The 15,402-nt window shown below is 53.8% G+C and overlaps 3 protein-coding genes across 3 annotated transcripts; 2 read left to right on the plus strand and 1 right to left on the minus strand.

Annotated features, from left to right (window-relative positions):
- Positions 1–4,344: 4,344 nt before the first annotated feature.
- On the plus strand, positions 4,345–5,871 carry NCLIV_002380 (conserved hypothetical protein; the record flags this gene model as incomplete). The annotated part of the gene is made up of 3 exons (XM_003879737.1): positions 4,345–4,830; positions 5,183–5,410; positions 5,752–5,871. 3 exons carry the CDS (start codon positions 4,345–4,347, stop codon positions 5,869–5,871), a joined length of 834 nt encoding a protein of 277 aa, XP_003879786.1.
- Positions 5,872–6,876: 1,005 nt separating this feature from the next.
- NCLIV_002390 (nucleoside diphosphate kinase,related) lies at positions 6,877–7,950 on the minus strand (the record flags this gene model as incomplete). Its single annotated transcript, XM_003879738.1, has 2 exons — positions 6,877–7,034; positions 7,641–7,950. 2 exons carry the CDS (start codon positions 7,948–7,950, stop codon positions 6,877–6,879), a joined length of 468 nt encoding a protein of 155 aa, XP_003879787.1.
- Positions 7,951–9,668: 1,718 nt separating this feature from the next.
- Positions 9,669–13,728, plus strand: NCLIV_002400 (hypothetical protein; the record flags this gene model as incomplete). Its single annotated transcript, XM_003879739.1, has 8 exons — positions 9,669–9,893; positions 10,203–10,466; positions 11,137–11,241; positions 11,907–12,089; positions 12,517–12,582; positions 12,917–13,057; positions 13,265–13,330; positions 13,666–13,728. The coding sequence occupies 8 exons, from the start codon at positions 9,669–9,671 to the stop codon at positions 13,726–13,728; spliced, it is 1,113 nt and encodes a 370-aa protein (XP_003879788.1).
- Positions 13,729–15,402: the final 1,674 nt, after the last annotated feature.

A 15,402-nucleotide genomic window follows, 5' to 3' on the forward strand; every position in this document is an offset into this window, starting at 1 on the left:
CTGTGTTTCTCCTCTCCATTCGGCCACAGTGACGTTGGCCTAACAGCCGTATCTGCCTGGCCAGCACGCCCCAGTGCGAACGCCTTCGATCTCCGTCCTGTTCAACGCTCTCAGCGAATGAGCTCCAAGGCTGCCGCACAGCCGCCCGCGAACCCGCCGGTCGCTGGGGCTTCTCCCGGAGAGCGCAATGCGCGGGGAGACGCCGCGGAGGGAGAAGGCTCTGAACGAGTTCGCCAGAGGGTTGCCAGCTACGAAAAAGCAACCGAAGACGCAGCCCAACGTGACGGGCAACAGCAGAGAACTCTCGTCTCGCGTGTTCTAACGCTGGAACGGCAAGTCGAAGCGCTCGAGAGAGCCTTGAGAGAGAACGAAAGACAATTGAAGGAGTTCGTCATCGAAAAGGTGAGTGAGGGCAACGCACAACCCGCTGTGCCTGCCGCCGTACTTGCGGGGCGCCCCTCCCCCCCCCCCCCCCTCCCCCGGCTTCCTCTTCAGGACGGGAGCTGCGTAGTCGTCTTTCCCAACGGAGCAGCCCTGGCCTGCCTAGCTTCATTATCAGATATCTGTCTGTAGGCGTAGACACGTATACATCCAATGCCAGAGACCACGGCTTGGCGCGGCTTTGTTCGGCTGAGGGAGACATGGACACCATGCGTGTAGGGGGTACTCTCACAGATGCTGCCGGTAAAGCACCCGCGTGTAGTGTTGCATTTTGCTCTTTTTCGATGGCTTCAATTCCTCTTCGGACTGCCTTGTTGGCGCACTTTGTAGCACGAGAGGCAGTGACGGAAACGCCGTGAAGGCCCCATCGATACAGGAATTTGAGTGTGCTGGCGGATAATGAAGTGGAGCATGCAGTCTGCGTAAATGGTGACATATGTGGTTACCTTGGCGCCCTGTTTTTCGCTTTCTGTAATTTCCCGGGTCGTTCGAGCTCTTCTGCATGGTTTCAAACCTCGAATCTTCCACGAGGGCTCTCTTCACGCGTTCAACCCTTGCCAATACGTGTTTATTCCGAGGCAGAAGTTGCTCGCAGCCCAGAGAGACAGGCCCCCGAATCTCGCGCTGTGCTCCCGCAGGTCCTCGATCTGGAAGATGAGTTGCGCACTCTCGATTACCGGCATCATTCAGCAGCAGAAGCGGGCTTCTCCGATGGGAGAGAAGGCGCCTCTGATTCATGCTCCTCGGCCAGCGCCCGTCCGTCGCTCCTGGTGGCTGAGCAATTCGAGCGAGCGGACGAGGTTCACGGTGCCACAGTGCAAGAGGCAGAAGAGCCGCGACCGAGAAGCACAAGTGAAGGCCCGTTCATCATTGACACACCTTGTTCTGTTAGCACCATCTGTACAGACACCCCCCGCAGCCAAAGAGGCGGTACGCGCCACCGCTGTGGCGACAGCCATGCGGAGATTTTGTCTCGGCGACGCCAGCGGGGCGAGATGGAAAAGCAGGATTGAAAGAGATGGGAAAGAGGACAGCACCAAGAGTACGTGAAGCGATAAAGGCGGAACAGAAGATACGATGAAGCGTACACCAGGAAGGAATGGCTCTGGGGTAACGAGACTGAGGGTGCATTAGAAGACAGCAGCAAGAGGGTGGCATGCGCAACAGGTTTGTTCTCTACCACTTTCCTCTCACGATACTGGCGCTGCGAGCGGGGTAATCAGAAGCTATGGGGTTGGATACACTGTAGGGAGCAGGCGCAGGCAAAAGGCACAGAGACATGAAAATGTCTATCAGCTGAGTAGAGCAACGGCTCGGAGACAGAGCCGTGCTCCCCTACATGGTGCACGAAGCCGCCCTCACGGAAGCGGCAGACAATTTATTAGGGAAGTCACATATACATATATATATGTATCTTTATCCACACATGCGAGTGTACATAAAAATCATTTTTTATCGTGGCTCGTGGCCTCTTTAAGAGCTTCAGGCGGGACAACCGCGGGAGAACTGAAGCGAGTAAAACTGGAGTGCATGCAGATGTTCGTTCATGTGGCAGCCTGCAGGAGCAAGGAAGGTGACGAGTTGATGCTCTGTGTATTCTTCTATATCGTCATTTGGCTGCACGACTACGCCGGGAAGGCACGGACAAGAAAAGGAGCTTCCGGAGAATGAGGGTTACGCGATGGAAGCTGGCGAGCGCATTCACCAGGAAATCTTGAATAGCATCAGCAGCCCCCGCGGGAACACGAGTCTTCGAGCACATGTGAGCGCAACGTCCGTACCAAAGGCTCCCCGTCTAGGTATGCATTTGTAGAGCCGTGGGAAACGCGAACGCACATGCGCATAAGGGTTATTTGGATATACACGCTTGCATCAGGCTGCAGATAACGCCGAACGATCTTTTTCAACAGGCTTGCCTTAGAATCCAGCTACGGGGGCAAGTATGTTATCATGTACACAGAGAGAAGGAGCGCTCCCTGCATTGTCACATACAGCGCCCAGCAGAGAGCAGGAATGGAAAAGACGAGTCGGGCTTTCTGTTCGCTGTTTCTGAAGGCGTCGGAGGGTCGCGCATCAATTTTTGAAGTTATGTGAATCAGGTAATTGTAAGCGGTTGGGTTTCTCTGCTTGAGAATGTGAACAGTTATCTGCATTTTCGACGGTTAAGTGTTTTTGCTTTGAAGGACCGTTTGGGAACTAGGCAATCCGCCAGTGATTCGAAGCAGAAATTCTACTTTGGAAATCCTAGGCGTAGCAGGGTAAAAACTGTCCAGTCTTCCTAGTCACAGTTGCCCCTACGGCGCTATATTTCTTGTTCGTTTCTCCCCCTCTGGTAAGACCACCCTACGAACATCTGCAATCTTCCCCGCTAAGAAATTCGTAAACTCTTTACGTTTTTCCATAGCTTTAGTCACGAAAGCGCTGAAATATGTACCACTTGAATTTACCTCACGCTGGAGCAGGACACCCCCTATGCGATGGGGGTCTTAGCAGACGCGTTTGCATGAGGTTGAAGACATGAAGCTCTAACACTAAGTGCACTTCCAGTCCATGGAAAGGATGAGCAATGCTGGCGCTAGAGGCAAGAACTCTGGAAGAGGGCTCATCCGCAAAGCAATCGAAATCCCACAATGTGAGAGGGGAAGGGCTTTCGGCCTCCCATCCTGGAAGAAGGCTCGACCTCGAACCCTAGAAAGGATCTCGAACAACACGCCATGTTTTCTGCTAAGTTTTTGGAGTGTGCACGGCGGCCCGGGTGAAGGTGCCGTGTCCTCCTTGTGTTGCCGGTCCACACGAGTGAACAGGCGCTTCTCGTGCGAACAATGTGACCGTGTCAAGCGCCGACCGAATGATGTTGCACATTCTCATCGGCTACAGCACTTACACACCGTTCGAAAGCAGGTCGGTGTTTCGCGAGGCAAAACGGCATGTTGCAGAGTGGGTTGCGTTAGAAGAGGAGCAGGTCGTGGCACAGAGGGAGTGGGACATGGGGAAACGAAGTCAAATCACGCTAGTTTAAATTGTCCGGCCCACATGATGCAGAAAAGGTTGGTTGTTTCCTCCTTATTGAGACAATGTACCGGCGTACTCGCGGCAATTGTGCGCGGAAACTCACTTTGGTACCGCTCCAAAGGTGAAAACAGGAACCTTGTCCTGATGGACTGCCGGCCACTGTCGACGGTGTCGCGTAGTACGAGTTCTCGTCTCCTCTCGGGGGCTAGCCGCTCATCGACACGGCTCGCGCGCGACTCGAGTGGTCTTCAGCCAGCATGGATGATTCAAGAGGGGGAAAAGGCGCCGAGCTGCTATCCTCAGAGTTTTTTCAGCCTTGCAAGTGATTTCCTTTCACCACCTGACTTCTCACGATTTTAACGTTTCTCCCCGTCTACAAAAGGAGGGTGCCTTTGCCACGATCCTGTTGCCCAGCGGTGACTCAAACAGCGAAAAACCGCGTTCCTGGCGCCAACGTAAGCCTTCCCGTAGATAGATCACAGATGTGCATGTCACACAGACGAAAAGAGTTTTTCTGAAAGCCAGTAACGTCCCTCAGAGGAAAATCCTTGCTGTCGATTTTTTAAGGATCATTTGCGTGCCCAAATTCATTGCTCGACGCACGCTTCCCGAAACCCGGGGTTCCTTGCCCGGCGTCGCACCCTGCGCACTGTTATGTGCCCAACGTGCTCGTCGCAAAAAGCTAGCTTTTGTTGGGCGTTCATTGCCACGTGTGCAAGTTCTTCAGGCCTCAGTACCAGGCACAGGGACCTCCCTCTTACGGTGAATTGTTCTGTGCAGGTCGAGCGAATTCGCAGCAATTAGTGTCGGGCCAGGCAGACGTGCAGCTGCTCGATCAACAATCCCCTTCCGCCTGTAGTTACAATTCTTCGAGATCAACCGCAGAAAACAATGGAGTACCAACAAGAGGGTTGGCAGCAACACGAGGTTGCTGACCAGTTCCCGAATGGACTGCAGCAGCCAGGCGGTGACCAGGCTGCGCAGCAGTACGGACAGGCCGACAGCCAGTTCGTTCAACATACCAGTGATGATCACCAGCAGCATCACCACAGCCAAACTCATTATACGGTGGACGACGCAGATTGCTCAACAGACGACGGAGACAGAACGCTGTCCTACATGAGGAAAGGAACATATGTTGGTGAGGGGAAAGACTACTGGCCTGCCGCTTACTCTGGTCATCCAGGCGATCAGGCGGGGGGCTTCACGCAACTTCGGAGGCACTCAGCCGCAGAAGGAGGGCGGCCGCGTATCAGATCGATTCTGAAAAACAGGGCCAGCGTCGACGAAGAACCACGACCAAAAAAGTTGAGCATCTCATTTGCTCCAGACCAGGCCGAGAGCGACGCCGCTGCCCATCCGATCTTCGCAGGTTGGGTCAACAAACGAAACACTCACAGGTTTATTCCACTCTAGCTGCTAGTCCAGATACATGGGCTCGTCCGGCAGTGATAGTAGTCTGGGCTGTGAAGTAGAGCATTGGCATCCGTTTTAGATTCCTTTCGCATACGTCTCCTCTGCAATGCACATCAACTCAGTGGCTCCTCTCTGGTGAATACTTTTACTTAAAATGATATGCGTGCATGTATAAAACAGCCAAGCATCGAGAGTACGCCAGATGTTACCAGGCGGGTTCTCTGGCCAATCGGGAACAGGATTGGGATTGTGTTTACTCCTATTCACGGATTCCTGTGTTTACCTTCTGTATGCAGCACATGCGCCCGTCCAGCGGAACAGGTCTTTCGTTTTCTCGGAAGAGAAGAATGGCTACGTCGATCTCATGAACACCAACGGGCAGCCGGAAGATATTGTACGGCTAGATAGAAATGCTTCGGTAAATAGAACGATTGTGGACGAGATTCAAGACAAGCTACGTGCAAGGAAGCTTTCGACCATCAGCGTCCTCTGGGAAAGATACAAGAGCCATGGCAACATGGGAGACAAGGCCGAAGGCTGGGTGAGTCCGGATCTAACCGTAGGGTTGTTTTATTCCGTTGGGTGTACCGAACTGCATCCGACCTTTACAGGGGAGAACAAACTCAAGCAATGCAGGAAAACGGCATCCTCTCACTGTCACATGGTAGTCAGCTTGTTGTCGATCGTGCGTCGCAACGCACCGTATACTCTCTCCGCCATTGAAAAAAATTGATAGCGTGTCTGTTCAAATGGATGTAGATCCTCCCCTCGCATACTTCTTCTGACGCGTGCAGATGCTTTTCTTAGAAAGCGGAACAAGCAGGAAACGCACGATTCATTTAATAATCTCCATCACCACTCTCTTTCCTCTGTCTTACACAGGCACCAAACATGGGCATGCCACGTGTGGCTATGTCGCATCTTCCTGCGCGGTATCACGTTAAGTACCCTGGCGGTGCACCCCGGCCGACGACATGCGGCACCTGCAGCTTCTGTGCTTGATCTCATCCCTCGATGTTCTACACCTGCGGAAGAAATCTACAGCCTCGAGACAAGTAGAGCCCGCTGAATTCTTTGGAGCTGTCACTGTACAGATCCATGACGGAGTTTCACATCCTCGATGTCGCAGGCGTACAACTCAATGTGGTATTCCGCACGCACCCTTTATACTGAACCCCCCCGCCGTTAAAACTTTTGGTCATGTAACATGTAACGATTCGATCCACTCTCTAACAAAAGTGTGGGCTGCGTCTCTCCCCTCCGAAGCGATCCGTATTTGTGTTCGCGTTCCGGAACGAAGAGACTGCTTCACGGCGCCCTCACTGAAGTGGCTAAGATGGAACTCTACTTCCTAGATGGAGCACGTGTCACACAAGAAATGAGACCGGCAAATGATGATCCACCGAGAAACTCCCCGCATTCGCTGTCTAGTCCGGCAGGTCATCACTCCGTTCGATGAGAAAAGTGCCATTGTGTGTCCTAGGCACCACTAAGGCCGTAACCGTGGCCCCAGCAGAGTTGCACACTTCGACACTTGGTGTTCGTTACATCGCTCCTCATTTGCTAGTCTCCTCCGCAACAGCTACCATGTTGACGGCGCCCCAAATATTTCCTGTTCCACCGCAGGGCTCGTCTCCAGACAGTGATACACCCGTGAAATACGGCGTCGCATATCTAGGGGTTGCTTTTGTTGGCAACGGCGCATGCTAAAAAGTGAAGCCGCCGTGCGCAGACGCTGCCACCTACGTCAACACGCGAGGCCGTGCGAAGTGAGGTTCAATGTAGGCTCGCTTGTTCGTCACCTTTTCGGTCCACGAGTTTGGCGCGTTTGACAATTCAGTCTCAGGAAGGGCGGCAGAAGAGTCATTCGGGTTGCTACAGAAGAGACGCAGATACGTCCGAGATTGGCGCCGAAACAGGAAATCGATCAGTGCAGATTTGTTCAGCATTTACGTCACACTGGAAACGTCGTTCGATGAAAACAACTGAGGGCGCACTTTACAGGGTTTACTGCTCATAAACCCACTTGTGCTGGGCAGAGGTCCACTCGCAGATCTCTTCGGGGGTGAACCACAGGTTGATTTCCTTATTGGCACTCTCTACGCTGTCCGAGCCGTGGACAATGTTGCGGCCCACGTCGATGCAGAAGTCGCCACGGAGAGTGCCTGCGAAAAAATCCACACACATACGAACAGTTTAAAATCACAAGTGGAGAAATTAAACGCTGGACGGGTAGTTGTGCACCAAGAGCACACTTCTGTGGCTACAGCAAATGTACCGAACGATCCCTGACGCCGCACACCGCAGAACTGGTTCACCGGACCGTGGGGACCACTCGTTAGGTATTTGACAGCACATTCAAGACATTCCCCTTTTCAGTCACTTTTGGCCACATGCCGTTCGCCATTCGCCTTTCCACATTGATTCGTGCCACTACCCCGGGGTGCCGAGACAGAACCCGACTGCAGCAGTGCAACACCACCCGGGTAAGACGCGCATGGAGCAGATTCTGCTCGGCATCCTCACACTGGGCGTGCCTCCTCTACGGGCGTCATATGCGTACACGTTTCCGCACGGGAAAATTTTGGTACGCGGGCCTCTAGACAGACGAGGAACCGGATGCTTTCACACCGTAGATCCAAAGTGCACTGTTGCGTCAGTGTGGTAAGAATCACGGGGTGCGGCGGCAAGTCTCCGAGCGAGATTCTATCTAGCGGCGGCAAACGGCGATTTCATGTACACTCGCATCCAGGCCACCGACTCGGACGTACCTGGGTTGGACTCAAGAGGTCGGGTCTCGCCGAGCATCCGGCGTCCCTGCTTGACGACGTCTGTGCCTTCCCAGACCATGCACACGACAGGGCCGGACGACATGTAAGAGATCAAACCAGGGAAAAAGGGCTTTCCCTTGAGATCGGCGTAGTGCTCCTCCAAGAGGGACGCGTCGGGTGATTTCATCTTAAGCGCCACGAGTTTGTAGCCCCTCTGCTCGAATCTCTTGAGCACTTCGCTTACCAAGCCCCGCTGGACGCCATCGGGCTTGACCATAATGTAGGTTCGCTCTTGCCGGTTGGCCACCATCTTGTAGACAGGAAATGAACTTGGACGCAGAAAAGCCTCTAAACAAACAAATCGACTCAAAAGAGATGTGGATAGAGAGGAGCAAACAAGTAAAAAGTGCCGTCTCGTCCAGCGTCTCCCGGCACCCCGGAAACACTGTGTCGGAAAACCATTTTGCCTGTCTCTGCTTTCCTCGTTACAGCGTGTGCGTGTGGGGGGGGGGTGCGAACCACTTCCGCACTCCCTACCACCGTGGATGATCTGTGTGCATGTCTCCGATTCGCGATGTTTTCTTCGGCTTTTTTCTAAGCGGGCGGTTATGCTAATCCATTTCGAGCGGCGTAAAGTTGCACGCTGCCGGTTGGTACGCGCCCTACAGTGGATCCTCTGGGCCGTCCTTACAGCGACTGAGGATCCTGGTTCGCCAAGGCGGTGGCTGCTGTAACGGAAAACAGGTTCTCCAAAACAACCCTTTCTTCGGGTGTATAGAGAGGCTGCTTTGTACTGAAGCTGCAATATGGAGGCGCATCGCACTCTGGATGAGTCGCATTCGGCGGACGACGTTTGTCTGCGCTCATGCGATCCTTACTCGAGCATGTGAGCGACAGAGGGGCAGCAAACGGGGAGGAACGAGTGTGTCACTGGCGGCTTGCCGGGCCTTCACCTCCGTTGCCCGACTCGGAGCCTGGGCACGATGACGGCTGTAGTGGACCTCGTGCTTCCCCTTTTGAGTAAAGTCTCACGGTCAGTCGCAGACCTTGGGCCAACCTGCTGACCGATGTACTAAGAGGTGATTTTCGAAAGTTGCACAGTCGCTCCTCACATGCGTTTCGCAGCTTCTAGTCAAAAATAGTGCCACAGAGGTTGCAGACCAGGCGCGAAGAGCGCCGTCTTTTTGTTTTCTTGCGTTCCTTTTGCATGGATTCACTCGTCGTCCCCGGCGTTCCTCCTCCTTTCCCCCTCTCTGTGCTTGCCATTACGTGTGAACTGACCCTCAACTTCTTGATTTCCTTTTTTGGCGCGATCGCCAGTTCCTGACGGTCCTTCCTCGACCTAACCCAGTGTCTTCGCCGTCGTACTGCCAAACACGACACCATTTCTGGTATGTGCCTCTCCCCTAGACCGTTGTTGCCAGGTTTGCCTAACTACGGCGCGTACATCCACGTTCCGGTTTTCTGACGTTTTCTGCTCATTCCTCGCCCATGGGGTAAACAAAATCCCGTCGCCCTCCGCTGGTTTCCCTCCGTCTACGAAGCTGTCTTCCCGCGTCTTCCCTCTGCCTTCGCTCCGACCGGCTAACAGTATCTACAGCGGTGGCGCGGCTCCTTCATTGCGTGTAAACGCGTCGAACAACACCCGGATCATTCGCGATATTCTGCGTGCCCGCGCTATCGCGATTCCCACCTCTGTAGCTTCGACGCCTCTGTCTGTCTGCAGGTGCACGCGGTCCTGCTCGACCTCGTTCTCTCCTCTATCTTCGATTGCGTGAGTCTGGCGACTTTCCTCAGTCTGCTGGCAACAGCGTGCTTCTCCGCTGCACGTCGTTTGTTCCAGCAGTCGCCAACTGCTTGCATTGCAACAAACTCGCTCGGACTTCACCGGCGACGCGTGGCCCTGCGCAGCCGGCTTGTATGTTTTTGAAAGCGTGTGTTCACAGGCTGTGGTGTGTGAACGCGTTCAGCGGCACAGTGCTTTCTGCATCTGCGCGGATATTTTTGCAGACACACAGAACAGCCACAATGCGGCTGCGCATCCGGACGCTGAGCAACGAGGAGGCGGAGCTCGATGTGGGGCCGGAGGAGACGATTTTCAATTTGAAAGAGAAGGTGGAGCAGAAATGGCCCCATATGCCTGCAGTTCGCCAGAAACTCGTGCACGCGGGAAAGATTCTGGCCGACTCCCAGAAGGTCAAAGAGTGCCCCTCGCTGAAGGAAAACGACCGCCTCGTCGTCATGGTCACCAAGGTAAACAATTCAACAAAACGATTCACTCGACAAAGCACCCAGACACCTACCGCTCCATCCTCGTTTCCATCTCCATCACACTCGTATATATATATATATATATATGTACGTGTATTGGAGCCTCTACGACAACACGCATATCTAAATATGTATACATTTTCGCATGGATCTACTCACGTCTAAACACACGCGTAAATGACGCTGCGTACACGTCAGTGGGAAACAGTGTGTGTGCGTTGAGTTGGAGCCTGCTCGCGGTATGAGGCGCGACACGTGCGCCTGCTGCCTCGCGCGTGGATTTCCTCTCAGGCCGTCGCACAGCCCGCCGGGGCTTCCTCCAGTGCGGCGCCGGCAGCCCCTGCGCCTGCGTCTTCAGCGACGGCCTCGCCCTCGGAGACGCCCAGTGGAGACTCAGCCGCCGCTTCCAGCGCGGGCGCCTCCGCAGTGTCCGCGGACGCTTCAGGGTCTGCCTCGGCGCCTGCGCCCTCAGGAACGTCCGAAGGGGAGGCTGGCGAGGCCCTCACGCGCACCGCGGCCGAGTCGGCGCTCTTCACGGGACCGCAGCTCGAGGAGGTAGCCGGCCGGGCGGAAGGGAAAGTGGGAGGCAGCGAAGAACACGGGAGGGGAGGGAAGCAAGCAGACGCCACAGAAGGCAGATGCACGGAGTGAAACGAAGAAACTGGAGGCGAGGAAGAAGAGATCATGGATGCCGGCGAGGAAGAACGGGGGGGATAGAGGAGAGATGGCAGATATGTTACAGAGCGAGGAAAAGAGGGGTCAGCCTTAGGCGGAAACAAGGGGCGAGGCGGAGGGAGGATGAGGCGAGCGAGGAAGAAGGAACGAGATTTGGGACACCGCGTGACGGGGGAGCATAGGGAAGGATGGCGAAGCACCGGAGGATACGGCGACGAAGTGATAGGTGGTGGAACGAAAATTCCGAAGAAAACGGACAACACAGAATGAATGCGGAAGAGGAGAGACGAGAGAAGCATGCAGAAGGAAGGCCGAGAAGGGCGGGAGATAGGCAAGCAAACAAACAGGTGGCCATGAGGGCAAAGCGAGCCGAGAGCAGAAACGAACACTAAAGCGCTAAAGACCGGAAAAGAGAGGAGGTGGACGTTCCCACAGTCGGCGGAGGAGACAGCACAAAGAGATGCAGTGCCTGGACGTCTGACGGGAAAAGGCGCATGCGTGCGTTGTGGCCAATCGCCGTTTTCTTCCCTCCCTCGCATTCTCTCTGCAGACCTTGACGCACTTAGTCGCCATGGGCTTCCCGCGCGACCAAGCCGAACAGGCGATGCGCGCAGCCTTTAACAATCCGGACCGAGCTGTCGAGTATCTCATGAATGTACGTAAGCGAGGGAAGCGCGAGAAACACAGCTACCCATTTTCTGCCCCCTATTCAGTTTTCTGCGTGCAACCAGACTCATTTCGACGTGTCGCGGCGTCTCTCTCTGGTGATGCCGAGCTTCGGTCGCGGGTGCTACGTCTACTTGTCGAGACGTCTGTGCATCGAGTTGCTGGAACGACGCGCGCGCGCCTGGAAAACCCGGGCTCTCTCAGGAGGCGTTGAGACGCCACAACTATTCCAAGAGAGCCGGATGCATTTTTTTTGTCACGCCTGCCTGTCTATCGCTTTCTACGTCGTGGGTTTTAGGGATCAGCCAGTCTGGGGATGTGCATCCTCTTCATAATTTGTCTGTCGCGTTCACGTCTCTGTCACGCTGCAAATGAGAGGCGGAATGCCTCTTGCCTCGTTCTGTGCGTGTCTCTAGGCAGGGGCACATGCGAATTGATAGGTGGATGTGTCTTTTGATTTCCACTGTGTCTCGCCGCACCCGTTCGTAGCACCTTTTTCTTCGCTTTCTGCTCGTCGCGCTGCTCGTGATATGTAGCCCTCTCCGTCTCTGTGCGGGACTTTGCGTCCTTGAGGCTTCACTGTGAGAGAAGGGCCTCGACTAGCAGTCCTGCAAAGAAATCCGGGATTCTTTCCTCGCGTCGCTTTCTCTTCAGGGAATGCCCCCGGAAGTCTCTGCATTGTTTGGCGGAGCCAGTGGGGAGGCGCAGGATGCCGAGGGCGACGCTATCGCTGACGAAGGAGACGCAGACGGCGACGAAGGAGACGAAGACGATGGAAATCCTCTAGGCGCGCTGAGACACCACCCAGCCTTCAATCAAATCCGACAAATGGTCCAGGTAAGCCCAGCATGCAAATATGCACAGACAAATATGTATCGATACATAAGTCTATATACCTGCTTTTTTCCCATGCGACGATGTAAACTGAGAAGGAAACCCGCGGTTTCATATATATATATATATGGCTCGCAGTAGTGATATCTGTATACCTGGACACCCCTATCTTGTTGCGTGTGCATCTCCAAATATATATAGATATATGTATATACGTATATATGTATATGCGTGCAAACGTGTCTTTATGTGGTTGGGTATCTGCGGAGAGTCGAAATGGGAGTGGAAGAGCAAGACGGAAGGCGTGCCTTACGCTTCGCATCCGGCTCGTTGGACTTGTTTCGGATTTTTCCTGTTGTTGGAAGGACGCATTGCGTGGAAAAGGTTGAGAGACGCTGTATTTTTTTTCTCTGTGGGGTGTTTCTGTCAGGCCAATCCGGCGATGCTGCCGCAGGTTCTGCAACTCATCGGGAACTCAAACCCGCAACTTTTGGAAGTAGGCACGGGGGGCACTTTCTCAAACGAGAGCTTCTCCGTGTGAAAGCCCTTTACTCAGCAAGTATCTTGATATCTGCTTCAGGGCATGTTTGTAGGCATTTGTGCATGTGCATGCGCGAGGGAATCCACCTGTCGCTCCCCAACGCTTAGCGGATGGCATACCGCGTGGGCATTTTTTAAAGGAGATGCATCTGCATGCATCTCCTTTACAGGTGCGTGTGTGTATTCATGTGGACAGGTTTTTGTATGGGAAGTTTTCTCGAGGCTCCAATGGGCGCCTTTACTCAGCACCGCATTCTTTGCTGTGTCCCTCTGCCCCGGATCTTCTTCAGCTGATCACGCAGAACCAAGATGCTTTCCTGGAAATGCTGCAAAGCGGCCAGGGTACGGGCGAGGCCGGTGCGCCCGGCACAGGCTTCGGCGCCGGAGGCATCATTCAGATGACTCCGGACGAAATGGAAGCCTTGCAGCGGGTGAGAACGAGAAAACCGTCGATGCACATGCATCCCCCTACACCTCCATAGGTATATTTATATATAGGTACCTGTGTCTGCTTAGGTGTTCACCTATTTATGTGCTTGGATGTGGATGCAAGTGTATATCCTTGGGTTTAGGGCGGATGAATATGGCTTCGTTGAAGCGGACACGTTTTTCTGGCCTGTCTGCTCGCTTCAAATCAGCTCGAGGCCCTCGGCTTCTCTCGTCACCAGGCCGTGGAGGCCTATCTTGCTTGCGACAGAAATGAGGTAAGTGGCCTCATTCACTTTTCAAGAACTAAGGAGAAAGCCCATAGTCCTCGGTCACCGTCTTGCTTCAGTATGTGTATATACATGGATAGGCGTACCTGTATATTTACATCAGTGCTTCTGTTTCTGGATGCATATGTCTATAGACATTTAACTACAGGTCCATGTGTCCGTGTACATTCCGGTCTCTCCATCTAAAGCACCTGTGCAGGCATTTGTGCATCGCCTGTAGGGTGTAGCGGCTCACAAAAACGCAAGCGTGGTGAGTTGGTTTTGATACCTGTTGGGCACGTGAGCGTGTGTTGTGCAACTCACTTTTCTTCTCGTCTGTTCAGGAAATGGCGGCAAATTATCTCTTTGAGAATCTGAACGACTTGGGCGACGATGCCGGGGATTGATAGATGCCCCTCAGCGCCGTCGCATGCTGTCTGCCAGATGGACCTTTGTTTTTTCTCTCGCTGCAACGCCTCTTCTCTCCTCGGCCCGCTGGCTGAAAAGGAGAAAACAGATGCAGCCTTCTCCCTGAGTGTGCCTCTGCATTCCTGCTCATCTCGTGCGAATCTCGCGCTCCCCCAGCCAAGCATTGTATGTACGCTTCGGTTTTCTCTTCTGTTCTGCGGCCCCCGTGCCCTGCTGCAGTGTACGTACACCTGGCGACTCTACCGCTGGACGTTCTTGTCTCGCAAAAACAAACGATTCCTTGTATACGTATGTGCATGTATTTATCCGAGTAAGTCTTCTGTTTATAGGCAAAATTCTTCCTTGTTTATTTTGAGTAAAGGGAAAGGCAGAGTTTCAGTGCATCTTTGGTGTCTGGTCTCGCGGTACGCAGTGGAGACGAGTTTCGCTAGGGTTCCGGCTTCCTCGGGATTCCAGGTACAGACATACTGTGGCGCCGTGCTCCTGTTGCAAAAGAGGACGATCAAAACAATTCAAGCGTGTGACTCTTGCTTTCCATTTCGGGACACGAGAGCGAAGGCTGGCCCGTTGGTGGCGCTCGCTTTCTGGGTTAGACCGGAACAAGGAAAATCTGCTAGCTGACCACACACTCAGACTCCCTAGGATGCACATACACTGTGAGAGCTCCCCGCACTCGAGGAGTTGTCGGCGTTGCGCTGCGATTCCAATTTCTGCAGGGGAGACGCGCGGAGGTGACCCTCTCTCAGATGTTATCACTCCTAGTACGATGGTACTGATCATCCTAGCATTTTGATCAGTAGTTTTCTTTCGCTGGTCTTCTGCGTACAAACTTTTCCACGGGGCGAACATGCACAGCAGGATGTCATTTTGGTTGACGCAAACGCCGCACGACAGAACCGATTGCTTCACGCTTAGGCTCAGCCAGGCAGTTGCAGGGATGAACGCAGTCTTATATCGCGGTTGCTGTCGGAGACTCTCGTTAAAATGATCAGACAGGTCAGATGAAGTTGCCACTTTCCCCCCTCGGTTCTCGCACGCGACGTCCGGAGTTAGACAGAGAGGGGCGCATTGCCGCGAGAAGCTCTCGAGCTTCTCGCGGCAATGCTCTCCTCTCTGGCAGGAGAGCAGAAGGGCCTTGCACACCCCTGGATGGTTTGCCGTCTAACTCTTCAAAGCGAAAGCTGGAGATTGGAGACATGCATCCATATGTACAGTGGCACGCAGTTGGATTTCACTATCCTACCGGTGTTCATTTTTGTTTGACTGCTGAAATCATTGAAACTGTTGGTTTAGCATAAGCACAGAACCAACCCTATCTTATGGTAGAGGCATTTTCGTGCATTTACAACTAAACCTGTCATCTTTATCTTACACCTCTCTCCGTACAGCTATATGTTAGTTTCAGTGATCAAACATCGGTATATCGGGATCACTACACCGGAATCCACTCTTGTCGTGTTTTCCCTCTGCGGTTTTTCGGCTCTCTGTACACATTTTTGCTTGCACAAGGCACGGATAGAACCTGCCTGGAAGAACCGGGTTCCTCGGCGAGGCAAGACAAGAAGCTTGCGACGGCCAAACTTGGGGGTGTCCAGACAGCACGGGCGGTGTGCATCTTACCCCCGCCTCCGGTCCTCCTAAGAACTGTCCTT

Source organism: Neospora caninum, chromosome Ia, assembly GCF_000208865.1.
Source record: "Neospora caninum Liverpool complete genome, chromosome Ia".
Taxonomy (NCBI): Eukaryota; Apicomplexa; class Conoidasida; order Eucoccidiorida; family Sarcocystidae; genus Neospora; species Neospora caninum.